The sequence below is a fragment of the Zeus faber genome (assembly GCF_960531495.2).
Source record: "Zeus faber genome assembly, chromosome: 7".
Lineage (NCBI taxonomy): Eukaryota > Metazoa > Chordata > Actinopteri > Zeiformes > Zeidae > Zeus > Zeus faber.
Window position 1 is genome coordinate 21,765,798 of NC_137203.1, and position 22,710 is coordinate 21,788,507.

Consider the following 22,710-nt stretch of genomic DNA (forward strand, 5'->3'; position numbering starts at 1 on the left):
GTTGGCATCCAGCTTATTGGTGCATTACCGCCACCTTCTGCTGTAGTGTGGATCAGACGTTACACTCACAATCTAAAGCTGCTTCTTCTTTTTCACGTGTCATAGCGGGTGGCAACCAGCGTTAAGGTGCAAAACGATCATCCGCTATGTTTAAGTGTGAACCACAGATATCCATCCCCCAAATAATAACAAAAAAGCTTTATTTCACTTACCACCAAAGAACGCTTCTGGTGATTGGCTGGTTTGTAGCTGCTGCGGTAGTGGGCCAATCACACGCTGCATTCAATCAAAGAACACTTGGGGTGATTGGCTGCTAGCAAAACCATACAAATTGTCTTTTTTTTTTCTAGATCCAGGTACAAAATGGATCGAATGCAGGTATTGTTTGACTAGAGAAGTTTCGATACTACCTGGTATTGGGTTACTTCAATCGATACCTTTGAGGACCAATGCTCAGCCCTAGTGACTGGTTATGGTACTGCAGGGCTGCTCCATGCAAAACACTCCTGCTTGGCCCTCTTCATCTCCCAACACGGTAGAAGTACCTTTGTTGTTGGATGTGGATCTTCTGAATGCCGTTGAAGATCTACCCAGTACTTCATCACTAACTGTTTGCGTCTAAGATGCAGCAGCATTTCCCCCACCCCACCCCGAAGAGCGGACACGGGAGTGGTTTTGTAAGCGCCGCAAGAAAGTCCCAAAGTGTGAGCTCTCGCCGTCTCCACCTTCTTTAATGACTTTTTTTGTTGCCGAACCATGAGTGATACACCCATTGTCTAACACTAAATGTGTTTTGTATTGCAGATCTGCTCGCTCCCCGTCCTGATCCTGTGAAACATCTCACCACATTCAATACATTTTTACATTTGGAGTTTATCTCATGGATGTGTGCGTTCCATGTTAACGCTGCGTCAAACCACACACCCAAAAATCTCAAGACTTTCACTTGTTCTATCCTTTGCCCGGATATCAACAGCTCTTCCCACTTAATATTAATGTTCTGTTTGTCTACTGAAAACTTGAATCCCCATGAACATGACCATTTTTCAACCACATTAAATGCCTCTTGTATTATATATATATATATATATATATATATATATATATATATATATATATATATAAAATAATATTCTTTCTCCTTTCCACAAGGCTCCATCATCAGCAAACAATGGAGGTCCAATATCACCCTGAAATTGCGGGAAAATATCATTTATCAAAATGGAAAAGAGTATAGGCCAATGACACTGCCCTGAGGAATACCATCATCTACCATGTATCGTCCTGATAAGGCTGACCCCATTCTGACTTGGATAAATCTGTGGAATAAAAAGTGTTTAATCCAAGTACATGTCCTACCTGTTATTCCTATCATATTTCATTTGATCATTCATTTTGTCTAAGCCTTAATTCGAACAATCGCTCCCGTTCGACTCTCTCCCCGCCCCGGTTTGAATACGATAACGCCGAGACTCTCGCGAGAGGAGAGTATCATTGCCGGTCACATGTGATGACGTCACCGATTTTAGACGTCGCGGGCATCCGCGTCACAATCGTTGAAACACGAGCGAGCCGCGGCCATTTTTCGGCTCTTTGTGTGTGTGTAGCTCTTTTCCACGGGAGTCCATGTTGCACACCGCTGCGAAAATGCAAGGAAACCGAGGACACCAGCAAAACCACGGCGCTCCGCCCCGGCAACCGACACCGGCGGAACAGAAGAAAACCGGAGGAACCAACGGGCAACAGCCAGAGTCGGCCCCGGGCGAGGGCCTAACCCTGGACCTGCAGAACTTCAGGAAGCCCGGGGAGAAGGCGTACACCCAGCGGAGCAGGTTGTTCGTGGGGAACCTGCCCACCGGGGTCACGGAGCAGGACGTGGAGAAGCTGTTCTCCAAGTACGGCCAGCCCTCCGAGGTCTTCATCAACAAGGAGCGGGGGTTCGGCTTCATTAGACTCGAATCGAGGATCATCGCCGAGATCGCCAGAGCCGAGCTGGACGATACGCCGTTCCGGGGCAGACCCATCCGGGTGCGCTTCGCGACGCACGGCGCCGCGCTTTCGGTGAAGAACCTGCCGGAGTTCGTCTCCAACGAGCTGCTGGAGGAGGCGTTCGCCGTGTTCGGCCAGATCGAGAGGGCCATCGTCATAGTGGACGACAGGGGGCGGCCCACGGGCAAAGGCATCGTGGAGTACACCTCCAAGCCGGCGGCGAGGAAGGCTCTGGACAAATGCAGCGAAGGGTCGTTCCTACTCACTTCTTTCCCCAGACCCCTGACCGTGGAGCCCATGGAACAGTTCGACGAGGACGAAGGGTTGCCGGAGAAGCTTGTGAACAAGAACCAGCAGTACCACAAGGAGCGCGAGCAACCCCCGAGATTTGCCCAGCCGGGGTCATTTGAGTACGAGTACGCCATGCGCTGGAAGGCCCTGATGGAGATGGAGAAGCAGCAGTACGACATGGTGGACAGGAACATCAAGGAGGCCCAGGAGAAGCTGGAGGCCGAGATGGAGGCGGCCCGACACGAGCACCAGGTGATCCTCATGAGGCAGGACCTGCTGCGGCGCCAGGAGGAGCTGAGGAGGATGGAGGAGCTCCACAGCCAGGAGATCCAGAAGAGGAAGGAGGCGGAGCTCCGCCAGGAGGAGGAGCAGCGGCGCAGGAGAGAGGAGATGATGAAGAGGCAGGAGGGCTTCAGGGGGAACTTTCCCGAGGGCAGGGAGCAAGACATGAGGATGCATATGGCCGGCCACGGCATGCCAATGAATCGAAACTCAATGGGTGGAAGTTCTGGGCCCGCTGGGAATCCGGCCATGTCTGCAGAAAATGCCCCATTGATGCAGTTGCCTGGCAACAACAACAGCAGCAACATGCCCGGAGGAGGAGGGGGCCAGGGCGGCTTCCCCAGGGGGCTGCCAGGTCCAGGAGACTATGGACCCAATAAGCAACGCAGATTTTAAGGCCAACGTGTAGTTATTGTTTTTCTTCCTTTGCATATGTTCCTGTATTTTTAAGTTCATGAGAATTACTTTTTGAACTTTGATTAACACTGCATGTCTTTTTTTCTACTTTTTATTTGTAGCCCCAGAAAGATTTAAGTAGTTTAAATTCAGATTTTTTGAAAATAGTCATGTTTTACTTAATGGTTAAAATGGATGTACTTTTCATAGGAATAGCAAATGTATTTTGTGACACCTTTTGTCTGCTTTCCTTGAATAAATTCTTGGTTCCTCATGAAGCCGTTTTTCCAGAGTATTCAAAATGCACACACTAAAAATAGGTTATCTTATTCTTAAGACATGAGTTTGTTATATAAAGTCTGTAGCCACGTGCCATTTGATGTGTATAATGTCATTGGTAGTTATCGCAATGTAAAATTGAGGTAGGTAGGGATGGACTGATGCCACCTTTAGAACAGACGCCAAGACTCAATTCCACAAATTTTGATCACTTACACATCAAATGAATTGCTTTCACCAAACAGCATAGTCTGATCAATTACTTTTACTGAGCACTATACACCGATCAATCACCACATTAAAAGCGCCACAGATAACCACTAATATTGTGTAGCTCCCCCTAGCACCGCCAAAACAGCTGACCTGTCGAGGCATGAACTCAGCAGGACCTCTGAAGGTGTCCTGTGGTATCTGGCCCCAAAACGCTAGCAGCAGGTCCTGTAAGTTGCGAGCTGGGGCCCCCATGGATCGGGCTTGTTGTTCCAGCACATCGCACAGATGTTCAATTGGATCGAACCCTAACCCCAACCATCCACATGATGTAGAAGAACACGTGATTCGTCAAACCAGGCCAATTTCTTCATTGCTCCGTGGTCCAGTTCTGACGCTCACGTGCCCATTGTAGGTGCTTTCAGTGGTGAACAGCGGTCAGGATGGGCACTCAGACTGGTCTGCGGCTACGCAGCCCCATATGCAGCAAGCTGTGATGCACTATCTGTTGTGACACCTTTCTATCATAGCAGCATGAACTTTTTCAGCATTTTTTGCTGCAGTAGCTCTTCTGTGGCATTGGACCAGACAGACTAGACTTCTCTCGTCATGTGCATCAATGAGCCTTGGGCGCCGATGATCCTGTTAACGGTTCAGCGGTTGTCCTTCCTTGGACCACTTATGGTAAGTACTAGCCACTGCAAACTGGGAACACCTCAAGACCTTCCGTTTTGGAGATGCTCTGACCCAGTCGTCTAGCCATCACAATTTGGCCCTTGTCAGTCACTCAGATCCTGACGCTTGACCATTTTTCCTGCTTCAAACACATCAACTTCAAGAACTGACTGTTCACTTGCAGCCTAATATACCCCACTCCTTGACAGGTGCCATTGTAACAAGATGGGCAATGTTATTCACTTCACCTGTCAGTGGTTTTATTGTTGTGGCTCATCGGTGTATACTGAAACCATTTTTTTTTTTTTAGAACATTACATGTGATTTGCCACAATGAAACCGATTTGATAGACATTCTGCTTTGTACACAGTCTTGTACACAGTCTTGCCGCAAGAATGTAACTTTTGTCCCAGACAACACCCTGAGCTGATAGACAACTTTCACCTCTAAATGCTCTTGTGAGGAATTCTAGATATTTTTCGACATGCCAAAATAAACAGTGACACAGTATATTAGTGGAACATTTAATTACATAATTTAATCCTTCCAACAGTTTAAAAAGAATAAAACTGCTTTGTGGTAGGAAAAATAAGCCTTTATTTAGAATTGGCTTACCGATATGTTTTTGTTGTAATAAAATGTAAAACGAAAACACTTGTTTTATTGTCTTTAATTGTCAGGAAGATCAATTTTATGATGATAATTAGTACTGGAGTTACCCTTTATACACACCCTCAGCCTTCATAGTGTATTTTCCGGGAAAGAATATTGAGCACAATATTGTTTTTACAAATTAATAAAAAATAGTAATAATAAATAATTTTTAAAAATCCATTAATAGCTGCAAGAGTAGCAAAAAGCCTTTTTTGCAATTAAAATTTCTCATGCATCAATTTCAATACTGTGTTTTATTTTCCGGGAAAAAAAACATTTAGTTTTTGATTATTCAATCTTGTGCTTCATTTTTTTTACCATTCAAAAACTGGACAATTCCCTTAGAAATCATACATGTTTGTGTACAATTCCTGATTAAAAAATGATATCTACAGGTGAATTGATCAGCGCATTCAAATTATTTTAATCCAGACTTTTATATCAAGAATGTAGACTGTAAGAAATACAGGTACGGCCTACAACTTCTTTGTTATTTTACCTTTCTTATAGCCTACAAATAAATGCAGATGAAAGCATTGCATGTTTCCTTAACTGGCCAATAAATTAATAATTTTTATTACATATTTTTCCTAAATTAGAAATTGATGGAACGAATACAAGTGCATAGTCCCTGGTGAGTATGACGATAGTCCCTCATAAAAGAATGAATGCAGGGACAGCGTGCTCCGCTCAAGGTTAAATACAGATTATTAACAGGAATAAAACATCTGAGAGAAAACCATGAGACACATTTGCACAGAAAAACAGAACGGGCATTCTGAGATAATTATACATTATATATTTCATCATGTATTTGATGTTAGGATTCGTCGACCTGATTATGATATTTGAGCAATGATTTTTTGCTCAACGACACCAATTTCATGTCGGAAATGTTTCTAAACTGATAGCAGGTCACCTCATAGGTTTAAAATGATGCATTGTAAGGTATGAAGTATAGGCTATAATTTGTTCGAATCTGCTCTCGTAAGACTTGCTGTGACTCCTCAAAATCTGTACATGAGTCTATAAACACTTCCCTACGTACAGTACGGTTTATCTGTGGCCGTATCTACCTGATATGCTCTTCTTGTCTCCTTGACCATCTCTCATCTATCACACACTTGTGTGCGCTAAGTACTTTAGACCTAATCATTCTGATATCTGCCGACCAGGACCAGATCCTTCTTGGGAAGTTTTATCTTCACCGTAACCTTGAAGTGAGATAAAAGATGCAGACAGTGCCAAATATATGCGGCCAAGTAAACCATCGTGCAATTCTGCAGGACCGTGGCCGTGGCCAGTTCCTACCCTCTTGAGGTGTAAGTCGATTTTTTTTTGTGCTCATTTTATTAATAAACATGATAAATATGCATTAAATGTCATCCAACCATTAATTCAACAGTTTCCTTATTAATCATATCCCTTACCCTTCTTCCTGTTTGGGGTCATGGGGGGGCTGGTGCAGATTTCTACTGGGCGTAAGGGAGAGGAACACGCGGAGTAGCTTTCCTGTCCGTCGCACATCATACACATGTCATCACACCTATGGTCAATTCATGGCCGTTTAAGTTGGACACTGGAGGGAGCCCAAGTTTCCCACACAAACCGTGGGACCAGGGAAACAGTGGAAACCCACACAAACACGGGGGCCATGAGCAGATACCAGCCTGAGAAAGATCCATAAGCAAATATCAGTTGTACAATGTGCAACGTGTACAGTGTTGATCCTATGCAGTAGAACAGAAAATCACCATCTTTTCCTCTCCACATCTGTCATTGTGAAGTGTGTCAGGGACTGTCGGGACTGCACAACACCTTCAGATCCATGTGCTGCTGCCTCTCTTTTGCACCTTCCTAGCCCAGGAAAATTCCAAAAAGCTGACTCACGCATTTATTAAGTCGATCGGACTACTGCAATGCCCTTTTTGCTGACCTTCCTAAAACGTCTTTTGGGAAACTTCAGTTTATTCAGCAGCGAGACTTTTAACAAAGACAAGAAAGTGAGAGGTCATCGCTCCAATTTTAGCTCCCTGCATTGGCTCCCAGTTTCCTTTAGAATTAATTTCTCCTCCTAAAGTCTTCTTACTTGTGTACAAAGATCTAAATGGCATTGGACCGCCTGCATTAAAGAATCACTGGTCTTCTCTGCTCTATCTAGGGCCCTCAGGTCTTTCCCGGCCTGTTAGAAGTACAACACCACATTCAGAAGAAGATTTGAGATGCAGCCTTTTTTAGATTAGATTAAACTGGACAAGCTTTAGCTCATCTTTAATAGTCACACACACACACACACACACACACACACACACACACACACCACAATACATGAATTACGTGCAGCTACTGCCGACACACACACACACACACACACACACACACACACACACACACACACACACACATACACACATGCAGATGGAGGCCGTGAAATGTCTTGCAATGAAAAGTCCAAAATGTCCGCATTTCCCATCAAGGCTTGTCCTTCCTCCGGGGGGCAGGCCAGGAGCGGTTGAACTATGCTCCCAAATTATGGAACAAGCTATAAAGAATATTAGAGAGGCAGACTCTGTATCATATTCATATCATACCCGCATTATTCTTCTCTGTCTTTATATTATACTCATAGAAAGTTTGGAGAGCCGAATCCGACAGGAGAACTGAATGAATGTGTTGAATGGAGTAATAATAGCATTAAATGAAGTCGTCAAGAACGCGATCCCAATCACAGGGCAAGTAAAAGTAAATAATAAAGTAAAAGGTTTGTATAAGTTAAGGTTTGTAATATGTATAATATTGACCTTTTTTATTAAATGCATTTTGCTTTTGAATGAATTTTTATTTTAATGTAATTTGATTTACTTTTATTAGCTTATTCTAACCCTGTTTTTAATTAACTTATTATTTTAACTGTTTTATTATTCTACTTTGTAAATGTTTTTTGCTTGTTTTCTTTGCTTTTATGATTACTATTTGATGGCCTTCTTTTAATGTAAAGCACTTAACATTAAAGCATGTCATTTTACATGTTGTGTATGAAAGGTGCTATACAAATAAAGGTTATAATAATAATAATAATAATAATAATTATCATTATTATTACAATTATTATTATTATTATTACAAATATTATTATTATTATTATTATTATTATTTATAATAATAACAATAATAATAATAATAATAATAACAATAATAACAGCAACAACATTGTTATTGTTATAATAACAATAATAATAATAATAATAATAATAACAATAATAATAATAATCATAATAATCATAATAATCATCATCATCATCATCATCATCATCATCATCATCATCATCATAATCATAATCATAATTACAATACGCTTCACTCCGACAATCGTCCAGGGAGGTGGTTCTCAACGTGTGGTACTGGGACCCTGAGGTTTCTTCAAAAGGTTCCAGGGGGGTCCACAGTAAAATGAATAATAGTTGAATGTCACCATTATTACTTCGACAAGACAGCTTCACAGCTATCTTCCTAACTTAAGTTAAGGCAAGACTAAATCTTATCAAATGGGGTCTGTGGCCTGTACATATCAAATTGAGGGTCCATGATATGAAAAGAGTTGAGAATGGAGGGTAAAATTACTCTTGCAACAACAGAATCTCTGGTTCCTCCTAGGCATGCCCATCATTATCTACCCAATGTTAATCATCAATCAGCGGAATTGATTATCCGCGGTTGTGATTGGTACTCACTGCATCAGACCAGATAAGGAAGGTGTGGGAGCACAGGAGGGCTGACGCCACCGCCGGGTATGTCATGACGCCTCTACCGCCCTGAGCCGAGACGACCCACAGAGAGAGACAGAGCGACAGCGGGAGAGAGAGGAGGACCCAGACCCAAGGGGTGCATCAGAATTGATCAACACTCAGTGATAAATTCCTTTAGTTGTGTTGGGGAAGTATTAACTACTAGACACTCCATTGTACCACACTGGTGAATTTGGGATTGTGATTTATTTTGCTGTCAAGAGACACTGTGGAATGTAATCATGGTCCAAGCTTCAGTCATTCTGCATTCTGCATTCTACATGGTCATTCTCCTGGCTTGTCTGGTAAGTCCATACCACCGTAAACCATTATGAACCCAGATACTTTCTAATACTGTATATCTCTCATGGAAGAGTTTAAAATAGTCTGCGGAAAATGTTACATTCACCGAATAATGGAACTAAATAACAATATATTACACGTAGTATTAAATAAATACTAAATACAACACTTTCACGTCCCATTATTGTTATATTAATACCAGTTTGTGATACTAAGAGAGTCCATGGGTTGTGCTTCTTGTTTCAATTATATGTTCTCAAAAAAAAAATATAAAAAACAAAGGTAAGGATAAAGTTTACTGACTGGTCAGGGTCCAATAACATTTGCAAAATTTTGGCAGTTGGCGCAAGGTGTGGAACAGAAACAGTGACGTCATCGAAACTTGAATTATACGTTTAAATCAAAACTGAATAATGTGACGAACAAATTTCCTGGGACATTGTCCAGTCACAACAATCCACGTAAATAGTGTTTAATGTCTGTACATTCAGAAGGAATAACTTATTTTTTCCGTATTCTTACGTAAGAAAAAAAAAAAAAAAGGAGAGATAAAGAGTTTGTAATCCAAACCTTGAACATACAGTAACTCGGCTCCTCCCCTTTACTGTCTCTACAAGGTGAGACTAACTATCTGACAGGGCAGGACACAGTACAGTGAAGTGGACTATTCATAATGAGATAGATAAGATGTTTGTCGTCAGAGAATACACATTAGGGATAATAAATATAATAAAAACTTATGGCTGTATGATGTGAATAATGTCAAGTATTTTCACAGTTCAAAAGAGTTCTAATGTGTACTCATTTGTGTAAGTTGTGTGTGAACGTTTAATTTAACAATTTATCGAGCTAAACGATATTAAAAGTTTTTTTCTATTGCTTTGCTTTTGGACTTTTGGATTGTAAGAAGCCGCGCCTTTGTCAGATTTTTGTATGTAAATGAATCCCCTTCCTAAGAGGACTCATATGATCATTCTCTGCTGGTTATTTCCTTTGTGGTTTTCCATCCAGGCCCTGTCTGAGCCGCAGAATGAGCCCGGTCACTGTGCCTTCTATGAGGAGTGTGGTCGTAACCCCACGGTGGGGGGATCCTTCTTTCCTGCGATCGTACCCTGTCTCAACTACAGCGCTGCCAGAGCCCTCAGAGGAAGACACTACGCGATGCTAAAAAAGGTCAGTGGGTTCGGTTTCTTATCGTACTGGTAACAGAAGAAAGAGATACAGGACAGGAAATAAATAACAGGAAATAAATAACAGGAGAAAATATCTCCTGTTGTTTATTTCCTGTCCTGTGTCTCTTCACATATTACTCGAAGAAATTATGAAATGTCACATACCTTTAAACAGCAAGCCGTTTTGGGAGTCTCTCAGGTACCAACAGAAGCTCTTCTTCCCACTGCAGGTGTGCCCCATGTTGGACAGAGGAGAGAATCAAACCTATGCATGCTGCTCTTTGAAACAATTAGGGACCCTGGAATTTAGCCTGTCTCTGTCCAAGGCCATACTGATACGCTGCCCGTCCTGCGCTGACAACTTTGCCCACTTGCACTGCATCAACACCTGCAGCCCCAACCAGACCCAGACAGTGAATGTCACAAGGACCGCGAACGTCACTTATCTGGAAAAGAAGAGGGAAGTCGTCGTGAGCTACCAGGCCTACCTCTCCACCACCTTCGCAGAGGGCGCTTTCCAGTCCTGTAAGAATGTGCGTATCCCCGCGACAGGAGGTTTTGCCATCAGCACCATGTGTGGACGTTATGGGGCAAAACTGTGTACCGCCCAGCGTTGGTACGACTTCCAGGGGGACACAAGCAACGGCTTGGCGCCTCTGGACATTGACTTCAGGCTGATCCCAGAGGGAGTCACAGAGGGATTACCCAAAGGCGTGGTACCCTATAAAGGACGGGCCTTGAAGTGTAATGAGACCACAGCTTCGGGGGGAGAGATCTGCTCCTGCCAGGACTGTCAGGCGTCATGCCCGGTAATGCCGCCTCCTCCGCTCCCTGCTGAGCCCTTCAGACTGATGGGGACCGACGGCTTCCTGGTGATCTCCATCATCTTACTCTGTCTGCTGCTCTTCACTTTCCTGCTCTACCTCTTGGTCTCTTTCTGGGTGAAGCATCAAGAGAAGGATAAGAAAAAATGGAAAGGAAAGGGGGGAGGCAAGGACCAGAATGGGAACAACTTAAATGAGCCACTCATTGACCCCTCTGAGGTGACATGCACAGACAGAAACAGCCTGGCAGCGCAGGAGTTCCTGGGCTCTATGTTCCAGTTCTGGGGAACTGTCATGGCCTCACACCCACTCAAGGTTGGTTCATGTAGCCTACGAAGGTGCATTTGTAATGGTTCTAAGCAGAGTGCACTAAAGATTATTAAGCAATGTTTTTTGTTAAAATACACACATACGTTGGGGGAGTGACGTCCCATTAAGTAAACTGTAAAGGTATTAGTGTGTTTCCTTTGTGTGTTAATTCCTAAATTAAGCAATTCCTTTACTTTGCTCATTTGTCTTTCTTCAAGGTTCTCCTGGCATCCGCCATAGTTGTGGCTGCCTTTGCCACTGGCTTCATGTATATTGAGCTCACCACTGATCCAGTAGAGCTGTGGTCCGCTCCCGAGAGCCGTGCACGCAGGGAGAAGGACTTCCATGACAAGTACTTTGACCCGTTCTTTAGAACTAATCAGCTGATCTTGACTGCACCAGGGAGGAAAGGACACGTCTATGACTCTTTATTGTTCGGAAAGCAAAACTTCAGCGGTATTGTCTCGAAAGATCTCATCATTCAGCTATTGGAGCTCCAGACAAGGATACAGGTACAGACCATGTTAACAGTTGGCATGGGCATCGCCTGTTACATAATAGCAGCAATACAATTGACTGAAAACATTAAAAAGACCTGCAAAAGCTAATGCTAAAATGTCCTCTCATCTTTTTTTTTTTAATGTTTTTTTTATAGAACATAGAGTTCTGGTCCGAAGACCTCAACCGACCAGCGAGCCTGAAGGATGTGTGTTTTGCTCCACTGAACCCATCAAACCCTTCGCTGACCGACTGTGCAGTCAATAGCCTGCCCCAGTACTTCCAGAACAGCCTTGCCAATTTGACAGCAAAGGTCAACATGACAGAATTAGGGGTGACCAAAGAAGTGGATTGGAGGGACCACTTTATCTACTGCGTCAAGTAAGAAAGGAGTAGATACATGGAAATATGGAATGGTTTTCTACATAGGCTAAAACAAAGCCATTTTATCTGCACTTGCGGGTCCGCAGGGTCAAATCCAGACCAAAATGACATTGTTGTGAAATGCGTTGCGTTGGAAACGCTTGCCTTCTGTCCAAGCGAAAATGTTGACGAACAGACTTGGGAAAATGGAGCAAACTGAACATTGTTGGCCCTCCTTCCATCTCTTGTGCAGCTCTCCCTTGTCTTTTAAAGACATCACTGACTTGGGCATGAGTTGCATGGCCGACTACGGAGCACCCGTCTTCCCGTTCCTCGCTGTTGGAGGCTATGACGGTGAGTGAACTTACGACTCCATCGTTTTGGAAACGTGTACACTCTGATTGCACCATCCAACTACTGCAGCCCGGCTCTTGTTTCATCTACGCTTTCCTCTCGTAGATGACGATTACACCAACGCGGAGGCTCTCATCCTCACCTTCTCCCTCAACAACTACGCCCGAGACAGCGCGAAGTTCAAGGTGGCTCTGCAGTGGGAGAAGGAGTTCCTGAATATTGTCCAAGAGTACCAGAGCAACCCCAACACCAACTTCACTTTTGCATACATGGCGGAGGTATATTTATATATGGTCTTCAAAAATATAAGAATAATATAAGAGTCATATAAAAAGTAGTGGGGTGAGGTTCTGTGGAGGAGGTTCTGTTCCAACAGTGTCTTGATCTGTAGAAACCTGTATTAGCTGCTCAACACAAACATCTCTTCCTCCACCCAGTGTTTGCCCATTCCTTCAGTTTCCCCTGATTACCTTCTCCTCTGTACAACAATTTTTCATGTCTGTCCTCCCCCCTGTCTCTCTCCGTCCGCAGAGGTCTCTGGAGGATGAGATCAACCGAACAACGGCGGAGGACATCCCCATCTTCATGATCAGCTACGCCGCCATCTTCGTCTACATCGCCGTGGCACTGGGAGAGTATACCTCCTGCAAACGCATCCTGGTAAGAGGGCAGAGTTTTCATGTTTAACCTCCGCGGAGCTTATGTTGCTGAACTCCGCATTAAAGACGCTGTTGCTTGACTACGACGGGAGAAGTGCTTGAGCCGGGCACACCAATAGGTATATACAGCGGCTTCTATACCTAAATACAAAGTTATAGAATATATTGCACAGCATCTTTATGGAGAGATAACACCTGACTCATGGAGAGATAACAATCAATCAGATAGCGCATACATCATGTATATGCAATAAAAATAACAAAATGAAGAAACATCTGTATAGATAATATTTGCGAGCCAGCTGTAAACTGAGAACAGAATGCTTATCTGGTCTTTTATACCGTATTTTACTGCCCTCTTAGCTATAGTATACATAACATATAATCCTGACAATAGATTGCGAAGTACAGTATATTGCTTTGTTTAAACGTGACAGTTTTCAGGGGCAGTTTCATGCTTTTTCTGCAGAAATTGAGTGCCTCAGGTGTCTCACCTATGAACACTACGTCCTTCAGGTAGACTCCAAGTTCCTGGTGGGTCTTGGCGGTATCCTGGTGGTTGGCTGCTCTGTCCTTGCCTCCATGGGCTTCTATGCGTGGATAGGCATACCTTCCTCACTGGTCATCCTTCAGGTGGTGCCCTTCCTGGTATTGGCCGTAGGAGCAGACAACATTTTCATTTTCGTGCTGGAATACCAGGTGTGTAGCCGTTTGAGAGACAGGGAAGTGGGCAGCTGCCTCAAATACACAGTATAGTTTGCATCATTCTCACGTCTCCCACTCTGTTCTTCCTTCCAGAGAGACATGCGAAGGCCGGGCGAAAGCAGAGAAATGCAGATAGGCCGTGTGCTGGGAAATGTAGCTCCCAGCATGCTTCTGTGCAGCCTCTCAGAGTCTATTTGCTTTTTCCTGGGTAAGAATGCATGCATTCAGTGCAGAGATTTACTGGGATGTACAATAGTGAGCTGATAAGAGATTAACACATTCCTTGCAGACAGCCTTAGTATGTGTTGGGGGCTCGGTTCGCTACCGTGTGTTAATCTCTGACCATCTCTACTGGATCCCCAGGGTCCTTGTCCACCATGCCAGCGGTGAGGTCCTTTGCTTTGTATGCTGCCCTGGCAGTGCTGATGGACTTTATCCTTCAGATGACAGCCTTTGTGGCGCTGCTCTCTCTGGACGCCCGGCGACAAGACAACAACCGTTGCGAGCTGGTCTGCTGCGTTACCGTGTCACCCCGGCATCCCCGCAAGCCCAACGAGGGATTCCTGCTCCCCCTGATGAGGAAATACTACGCTCCCGTGCTCCTCCATCCTGTCTCCAGGGTCATAGTGGTAAAGCAATGGATTTCCCTTCCTAGAATTTTCATTAAATAAAAAAGTTAATATTAATGACTTGGCTCAGTATACAACTGATCCACAGCAGTCAGTTAATGTGCCTTGGCCTTCTCAAATAGGATGGACAAAAAAACACACACCATTTAACAGCCTCGCCTGGGTCTTGCTCTCTTGCAGGTTTCATCTCTTGAGTCAAATTTCTTAATATGAACTAATAATAATAATAATAATTCTTAATAGCTTTATTATCAATGGTTATCCCCGCCCCCTATATGTTAAAATGTCTATACATTGTCAGATGTGGTTGGCAATTCTGCTAGTCTTATGCAGATTACCTTAAAGGCATATTTTTGGGGAAATGATAAGAGATAGAATATTGTCTCATATTTTCCTGTGTTCTCTCTGCAGATGGTGGTATTCATATTCATGTTCTGTGGTTCTATCTTCCTGATGTTCCATGTGACAGTGGGCCTGGATCAGGAGCTGGCCATGCCCCAGGTAAGTTAGAGATGCCGCAGCATTTCCAGCCAATACAACTTTCCCGTAGTCTGGCATCTCATGAAAGGCAGCTTTGTTTTGATGCAGGGCTCCTACATGCTGGAGTACTTCAAGTACCTGTACAAGTACTTTGAGGTGGGTGTCCCGACATACTTCGTAACGACGAAGGGGTTCGACTTCAGCGCTAAGGCCGGCATGAACGCGGTTTGCTCCAGCACGGGTTGTGACCAGTTCTCCCTCACCCAGAAGATCCAGTACGCCAGTGAATATCCCGAACTGTGAGTGGCTTCCTTTTTTTATTGTGTAGGATGACTCTACTAAGTCTACTGTAGAGTGGTTGGTCGTAAACTTCACGTGTCCCCTGCACCTTGCTGGTATAGGACTCTGCATCGAGTAGATCTTTTGCCTGGGATTGTAAAGTTTGGTTCTCCCTGATTTTTGCTCAGACTCTGAGCCTTGACCCTGCTGATATCCCCAGAGTCACCTAGAACACACCAGCCAATCCCGCAGTTAATGATCAACTCGATTATAGAAACGGCATAAAGACAGATAAAGCTTGTCCCGCGCTAAATAGGACGAAACCCCCCAAAAGTCAAGAATTACTCCTCAAATTTGAACAAAGCTGATCTGCCCTGAAATTTTAAAGGAATCCGTGCAGTAATGTTGACTTAATACTCTACATAATAAATTTTTTCCCAGTAGATATAAAGAACCATGCATGGAATTACATAACGGGCAAAGCGGTGATTCATTGATCGCTTGGCTTGAAACCCAATTAGCCTCTGTTTTTGTTTGGAATAATTCCAAATGCTTAGATTTAATGCATTGATATGGACATATACATGTTTTCTCCTTCAAAATTGGACTTACTGTTATTGTGTTTTGCAGGTCATACATTGCTATACCCGCTAATTCCTGGGTAGATGACTTCATTGACTGGCTGAACCCTGCGTCCAAATGTTGTCACTTGGACAGACTGCGTCCAAAGTCTAAGGATTGTATGCCTGATCCTCCAAATGGTGTCCTCAGGCCCAATGTGGAGCAGTTTAACCGCTTCCTCCCTGAATTCCTGCACCACAGGCCCGACTTGCGGTGTCCCAAAGGGTGCGTATCACTGTCAAGGAGTCAGCAATCAACAATAACCCAATTAAAATTATTTATATATTCATATTTACCTGGGGCTAATCCTTTCATAACAGGGGTCTAGGAGCTTACGACAAGGCTGTAGTGAGAGATGCCAACGGTGAAGTTATAGGTACGAACTTATCTCAATGCAGATGCATATCGTCGTTGTTGCAACACCTTCAAAGCGACTGCTTATGTTCAACCTGAGACTTGTCTCTTCTATCCCCAGCCTCTCGCTTCATGGCTTACCACACCCCGGTGACAACCTCCACGGAGTTCACCGCTGCCCTGCAGAAGGCCAGAGAGCTGGCGCATAACATCACCATGGGCATGAGGCAGATCCCGGGCACCTCGCCCGACTTTGAGGTCTTCCCCTACACGTACGTCAGCCCCCCGCCAGCACCCCCCCCCCCCCCCCCCAGCCCCCCGTATTTCTACGTTTTTGACCCGTGGCGTCCTCCCTTTCCCTCCTCCCATCCAGGGTGACGTATGCATTCTATGAGCAGTACCTGACCATTGTCCCAGAGGGATTGTTCAACATCTCCTTGTGCCTGCTACCAACGTTTGTGGTGTGCTGTCTGCTGCTGGGCATGGACCTGCGCTCCGGCCTGCTCAACCTCATCACCATCGTCATGATCACCGTGGATACCGTGGGTGTCATGACACTCTGGGGCATCGACTTCAACGCAGTGGCCCTTATCAATCTGGTCACGGTAAGCAATGGTCAAATGTTGCATACGCTTATGCTTAATGTTAGAACACCCAACCATTTTCTCGGAATTTGAGAGAAAATCCGGGCTAATCCCCAGTGTGTCTCTATCGTCCCCAGGCGGTGGGCATCTCGGTGGAGTTTGTGTCCCATCTGACGAGAGCCTTTGCACTCAGCGTCAAGCGCACACATGTGGAGAGGGCGATGGAGGCTACCGCTAATATGGGCAGCGCGGTCAGTAGATCTATCCAACATGTGGTCAGAGATCTGTCCAGACACCGAGACCAATGTGTGTGGACCACAAAGAGCTGTTTGGACTGAGCAGATCAATTTTTTTCGTCTTACAGGTGTTTGCCGGTGTGGCCATGACCAACCTCCCAGGCATCATCGTGTTGGCGTTTGCCAAAGCTCAGCTCATCCAGATCTTCTTCTTCCGGTTGAATCTGGTCATTACATTGCTGGGGATGACTCATGGACTCATCTTCCTCCCTGTGCTGCTCAGCTACTTTGGTAAGGGTGTGTGTGTGTGTGTGTGTGTGTGTGTGTGTGAAGATTCAATCGGGAAAAGATTTTAAAAAAGTAAAGCACCTTAAAGATGGATCATTGTGTTCTTCATTAGGTCCAGGTGTGAACAAGGCCGTGCTGCTGAAGCTCCAGCAGGCCAAGGCCAAGGCCCGCCAGGAGATGGAGCTGGGCATCAACAACGAGCAAGCCTATGACAACCTCAGCTTCGAGGCCAGCGAGAGACCTTACGACCCAGACCGTGTCTCCGCAACGCACGCCACAGGCTCCACGAGAGCCTCCCAAATCACAGCCAAAGACCCTGAGAAAGAGCAGAGAATTGACACATTTTGAGCATCTGCAGCAAAAAAAAACAACAAAAATCTGTTTTCAAACTCTTATTGATATATACCTGCACAAGAAAAGGGGCCAGGATTGGGACAGAAAAAGGTCCTGTTGCTAGACATGGGCATCACTGGGTCCACGGCCATGTACCTTGTAGGGAATGGACTGGTGGGAAGCCCACACCACACAGCTGTGCAATATTTCTGAATGAACTGAGGGGAGTCTATGGTCTATATCACTGTATATTTCATTCAATCATGACAAAGGGCGGGAAGTGGTACATTTATGAATATAGTACACAAGTATGTTTGAATTAGTCATTTTCTACTTATAAATGGTGTGTGTTTGTTAAATGTGTTTATTTAAAGTAATTATTTTGCATGTTTTAATGTTTCACATGGGCACACTGTTTACGGTAATATAAAGCGACAGAAACACTCCAGAATTCACGTTTTTTTTTAAAAAGCAGTATTGTGCCTGACAGTATAGTGTGCAATGCAAGAATATATAAAACTATTTGTCTGACTGTAATTTTGTATTTAAAACTGATAATGTTCTGTTCCTAACAATGCCTGTTTGAGCAGAGATGCCTCTTGATTGTTTTCATTTTGACCAATAGGGTTTGTTTGCATATTTGCGATGGGTCCTGATTTGAGGATACACACAAGAAAAGGTTTTGATGAAATAATTTTCCATAAATTAATATTTTGCTAATATAAATGAAAAGTTGAGTGTACGGTATGAACAAGAAAACCATTCAATATAGTCAGAGGTTTGGCTGCTACAAATTCAGTTTGTCTGCTGTATAGGACTTGAAGATGACATCAACTGAGTGTAAGTGATCCTCCAAAAATTGTGATTGGATTCCATAGCAACCGTCAAACTTCACATTCCCTCTAAGCGGTGGCGGGAACTACACAGGACATGACATCAAAATTAATCTGATAATCCAGCTGTGTAAGAGAACAGGACACACGCTGTGGCCATGGAGTTTTGCAATCTAGGTTCAGGCATAATGGCTCCAATATTCAGACATATGCAGGTTTTAAAAAGGGTAAGATCTGCAGGCAGTCTGGAATAGGGGTGCGGGGGATTTACATGGAATATACTGATATTTTAATGAACACTTACACTTACTCAAGTCTGTTTTAGCCTGAGAGGACTAAAAGGGAATCTGAAATACCAATCGTGTCACAACAGGATTTCAGCTCCCAGATTCCACAAGTCAGTTCCCCATAGGCCCCCGACAACCCAACACCGACCCCCATAAACCCAATTTGATGTTTTTCTTTAACGAAAAACCAAACACAGCAAACTGCTTCAGAAGCCTCTACTTAATCCCTAATCGTTATCCTGAACAAATGCTACAATTCTAACCTATATTAATTGCTCTATGTTCAATCTTTAGACTACACACCTTTTAGGAGATGTGGAGCGGAATTTAAAAAAAAATGACATACAAGGGCAAACATTTTGGGTATTTCAAATTTTTGTTTTATTAACAATGCATCCCTTTGATAGGATTGTATGCTTCTTTAGGTCATCAATGCCCCCAAAACATACTGTACACATTATACAAGGGAAACCACGATTCAGGCAAAAAAAAAAAAACAACAAAAAAAACAAAACAGAAACAAAAAAAAAAACAACAACTTTTTAAATTATAATACAGTCTTGAGGAAAAAAATATAAATAACTTTTTTTCTTCTCTGGTTGAGCTCACTTTATGGTACAGACATATAATAAATAGATCGGATCTGACATCACTCAGCTGATCTATCAATCATCTCTCTACGAGTCCATTTGTGTAGCAGCATACTAGCAAAAAACAAGCCGATGGAAACAGATCAGTTTCCCTGGAAAACCTTTCACAAATCCGTAAAAATCCTCGCGTCGCCCCATCCTCTCCCTCACCTCAGCCGATGACAGTGATATTGCATGGTGAAAACATCTCAGGGATAATTTGATTTCCGCAATATAATGGCAACATGTAATGGCACTCTATCGTAAGTCTGAAAAAGAAAAAGCAACTGAGTGACGTCGGTAACGTGGCGTTGCAACTTTGCCATGCTGTCTTGCACATGCAGTGGGAGTGACACACGGGGGGGGGGGGGGGATTAAGAAGGCAGAAAACGTTGACGCTGCCTGGCCAAAGCGTGACGGACACGTGCGAGTGGAGCGAAGGGGCGGCGTGGCACTGTACGGCTGGACGCGACGTGGCTGGAAATCTGAGAAAAGGCGGCGGGGGGGGGGTGCCCATCCAAGGTGCTTTTTTCAAGTCCTGTCAGCGCTCACTCATAAATGCGAAGGCCGGAGGACGAATTACATCTTGAGTACCTACTGTGGGGTCGAGGGTGGCAGGAAGTAGCGTGGAGGACATGCCGTGGCAGCGCAGAAAATGGCTGTGCATATTAAAAAAAAAAAAAATAATTTTTTTTTAAAGAAAAGGAAAAAGGACGAGTAACGCTTGATTGTCTGAGATACAAGAGATACAAAAAGCAAGCCGCTGACAGGGCCGGTCAGAGGCTGCAGAAGTAGTGAAGGAAGGAAGTAGGAAGTGGAAGGAAGGAAGTAGTGAAGCTAGGGTTATCACAGCACAAGCCTGGTGAGGACAGACCGAGGGTTGTGGGGAAGAGTTTGTTAAAAAATAGTGAGACCCTTGTGTAGTGTTTTGTTTCCTAAAAGGGTGCTTGGGGAGGGTGGAGGGGGTTTGGGACATAATGAGGTCCGGGGTTATCAGTGGGTCGACACGACAACATGCCTTAATTCATTTCATGACAGAAAAACACCACCTCTGGAAGAAGTTAAAATGCAGATTCAGTTTTTCTTTTTTTGTCGTCGTCTTCTTCTCCTCCTCCTGGTTTTTCTTTTTAAAACACAGCGCGAGTCGTAGCGATCCAGTTTGTCCTTTTTAGCCAAAGTCTATATTATTGGGCGTCGGTGCTGGAGACTGCCGATCCGTCTTGAAAACAGTAATTGATTAAAATGCTCCCGCTCTCCTCCCGTTGAGGACTTGTTGTGGAAAAACAGCGTTAGGTGCGTGTGTTTGGGTCAAATGTCTTTCCGTCTCATTCGCTGGAAGAACAGCGGGGCGACGACCCCCTTGTCTCTTTGTTTCAGCTCTCTCTCTCTCTCTCTCTCTCTCTCTCTCTCTCTCTCTCTCTCTCTCTCTCTCTCTCTCTCTCTCTCTCTCTCTCTCTCTCTCTCTCTCTCTCTCTCTCTCTCTCTCTCTCTCTCTCTCTCTCTCTCTCTCTCTCTCTCTCTCTCGAGGTGGGTGGGTGGGTGGGTGGGTGGGGGCAGTACGACCACAGCTGTGCAGAGGAGGAACGGGATCAGGACTCGGCAGGGGCGTCTGGGTCAGGGTCCGGGTCGGCGTCGTCCTCTTCCACGGCTTTGGGCGGCTTGGTCAGGAGGGTCTCCGCTTCCTCGTACATCTGGAAAAATAAACACACAAAAATAAATAAAGACCACGTGAACGTGTTAAAAAAAAAAAATTATATAATAATAAAAAAAAAAAAAAAAGGGATCGAGGTCAGAATGAAAGCACCGCCGTACTGGCATGAAGTGAACGTCCTGGAAGAGCTCCTGGATGAAGCGTCTGGAGGCCAGACGAAACATGCAGTGGGCCAGGAGGTGGGAGACCTCCGAGTACAGACAGATGTCGTCAAACGCGTACGGGAACTTCTCCTTTATCCTAGAGCGGGGAGAGAGCGAGAGAGAGCGAGAGAGAGCGAGAGAGCGAGAGAGAGAGAGAGAGAGAGAGAGAGAGAGAGAGACGGGCAAAAAATAAATAAATAAATAAATAAATAAATAAATAAATAAATAAATATTAGAAATAGATAAATAAATAAATCTAAACCGTTCATGATATTTCCCGGGCTGAGCCTGCGCCCGGGGAGGGCAGCAAGGGGAAGCGTCTTACGTCAGCAGTCCCGTCTCGTGGCCTTTGGTTCCCACGGAGGAGCTCAGGTTGACGATGAGGCGCAGCACCTCCTTCCTCAGCAGGACCCGGCAGGCGGGGGCGTCCTCCAAGATGGTCTTCCCACCTGGCGGAGAGAGAGACACACAGCGTAGCCGGTCAAACCGCTGCCCCCGCTCACGCAGCGGAGCCGCGGTGAAGGAGGCGGGGGGGGTGCGCCCCTCTCACCTATCACAATGTCGTTGGGCGTGGGCGTGCCGCAGACCGAGCCCTGCGACACGGCGGCGTCGCTGCAGCCCGACACGCCTGAGAACTTGGACTGAGGCATCACCTCCAGGCGATGGCCGCCCGGCCCTCCCCATGAGGGGAAGTCCACGTAGTCTGGAGGGGGGAGAGGGGGGCGGGGTTATACTCGGGCTGTTGCGATCATTATAGTTGTTAAATAATTGCGCTGTACAATTTAGGTGTCTTGTTTTGTTTCTTTTGTGGTATGATAACTAGCTGCAAAAAATAAAAGCTGTAATAATATTTTTGCTAAAGAAACATTTATTGGAAACTCACATAATGCATGTTGTTTATTTGGCTCACATTGTCTTAAAATTGCCCTATATGTTTGGATGTAAACATGTGATTGCGGAATCTAACGGTTTTATGAAAAGAGCAGGACAGCATGTTCATTGACGACAGCTCTGAGGCTTTATTAATTTTAGGGATGCACTGATGCTAGCGACTGAACAACATAGCACTTTCACATGAACTGCAAATTTGAGGAATTGCAAAATGGTATTGGACTGATACCTGATAGCAGTATGGTAATATTGTGAGTGTAGTGCTCACCGGTCCGAGCGTGCGTGCTGTTTATCTGCGGCTGAGAGGGGAAGCCCAGCACGATGGCCCCCACGCAGTACAGGCAGTTGTCCTCTGTGTGCTCCTGCAGGCCTGTTTCATCCGAGGCCAGGTTATGGTTGTGGTTCTCCCCTCGGCTGCCAATCAGCTCGGATATACTGAACTGCTGCTTCAGCACGTGCACCGGGGGGCGGTCGCCTGCGGGACGGACAGACCATACGCTATCAACAAACTGTCACTCACTGACACCGTCTTCTACCTTCCTGCAATCTCCATCTCCACCTCTCTCCTTTCAACGTTTTCTATAGCAGGGGCTTCCAAACTATGGGTCCCGGGAGGGGCTTTCTGGGGGTTGCTAGATGATTTGCTGAGCATGCACAAAAAAA

General features: G+C 44.8%; 3 protein-coding genes across 3 annotated transcripts in view; 2 read left to right on the forward strand and 1 right to left on the reverse strand.

Annotated features, from left to right (window-relative positions):
- The first annotated feature begins 1,577 nt into the window (after positions 1–1,577).
- On the forward strand, positions 1,578–3,236 carry nono (non-POU domain containing, octamer-binding). Its single transcript, XM_080003673.1, has one exon. It carries the CDS (start codon positions 1,627–1,629, stop codon positions 2,956–2,958), a length of 1,332 nt encoding a protein of 443 aa, XP_079859799.1. The 5' UTR covers positions 1,578–1,626; the 3' UTR covers positions 2,959–3,236.
- Positions 3,237–8,804: 5,568 nt separating this feature from the next.
- npc1l1 (NPC1-like 1) lies at positions 8,805–17,568 on the forward strand (the record flags this gene model as incomplete). The annotated part of the gene is made up of 20 exons (XM_080004263.1): positions 8,805–8,867; positions 9,877–10,038; positions 10,268–11,176; positions 11,389–11,682; positions 11,826–12,049; positions 12,285–12,385; positions 12,491–12,663; positions 12,917–13,045; positions 13,561–13,743; positions 13,843–13,957; positions 14,113–14,378; positions 14,790–14,879; positions 14,967–15,157; positions 15,768–15,983; positions 16,079–16,134; positions 16,234–16,384; positions 16,486–16,717; positions 16,834–16,947; positions 17,061–17,223; positions 17,333–17,568. The coding sequence occupies 20 exons, from the start codon at positions 8,805–8,807 to the stop codon at positions 17,566–17,568; spliced, it is 4,068 nt and encodes a 1,355-aa protein (XP_079860389.1).
- Positions 17,569–20,859: 3,291 nt separating this feature from the next.
- Positions 20,860–22,710, reverse strand: part of LOC307232583 (rapamycin-insensitive companion of mTOR-like) — a 30,474-nt gene continuing 28,623 nt past the window's right edge. The window contains exons 34-38 of the mRNA XM_080003669.1: positions 22,316–22,522; positions 21,707–21,859; positions 21,482–21,605; positions 21,115–21,253; positions 20,860–20,993 (exon numbers count right to left, since the gene is read on the reverse strand). Coding sequence (XP_079859795.1) covers positions 20,892–20,993; positions 21,115–21,253; positions 21,482–21,605; positions 21,707–21,859; positions 22,316–22,522 — 725 coding nt within the window. The 3' untranslated portion in view covers positions 20,860–20,891. The remainder of the gene's footprint in view (positions 20,994–21,114; positions 21,254–21,481; positions 21,606–21,706; positions 21,860–22,315; positions 22,523–22,710) is intronic.

Excerpts from the sequence above, each read along its gene's own strand:
- nono (XM_080003673.1), top strand. The coding sequence starts at position 1,627 with ATGTTGCACACCGCTGCGAAAATGCAAGGAAACCGAGGACACCAGCAA.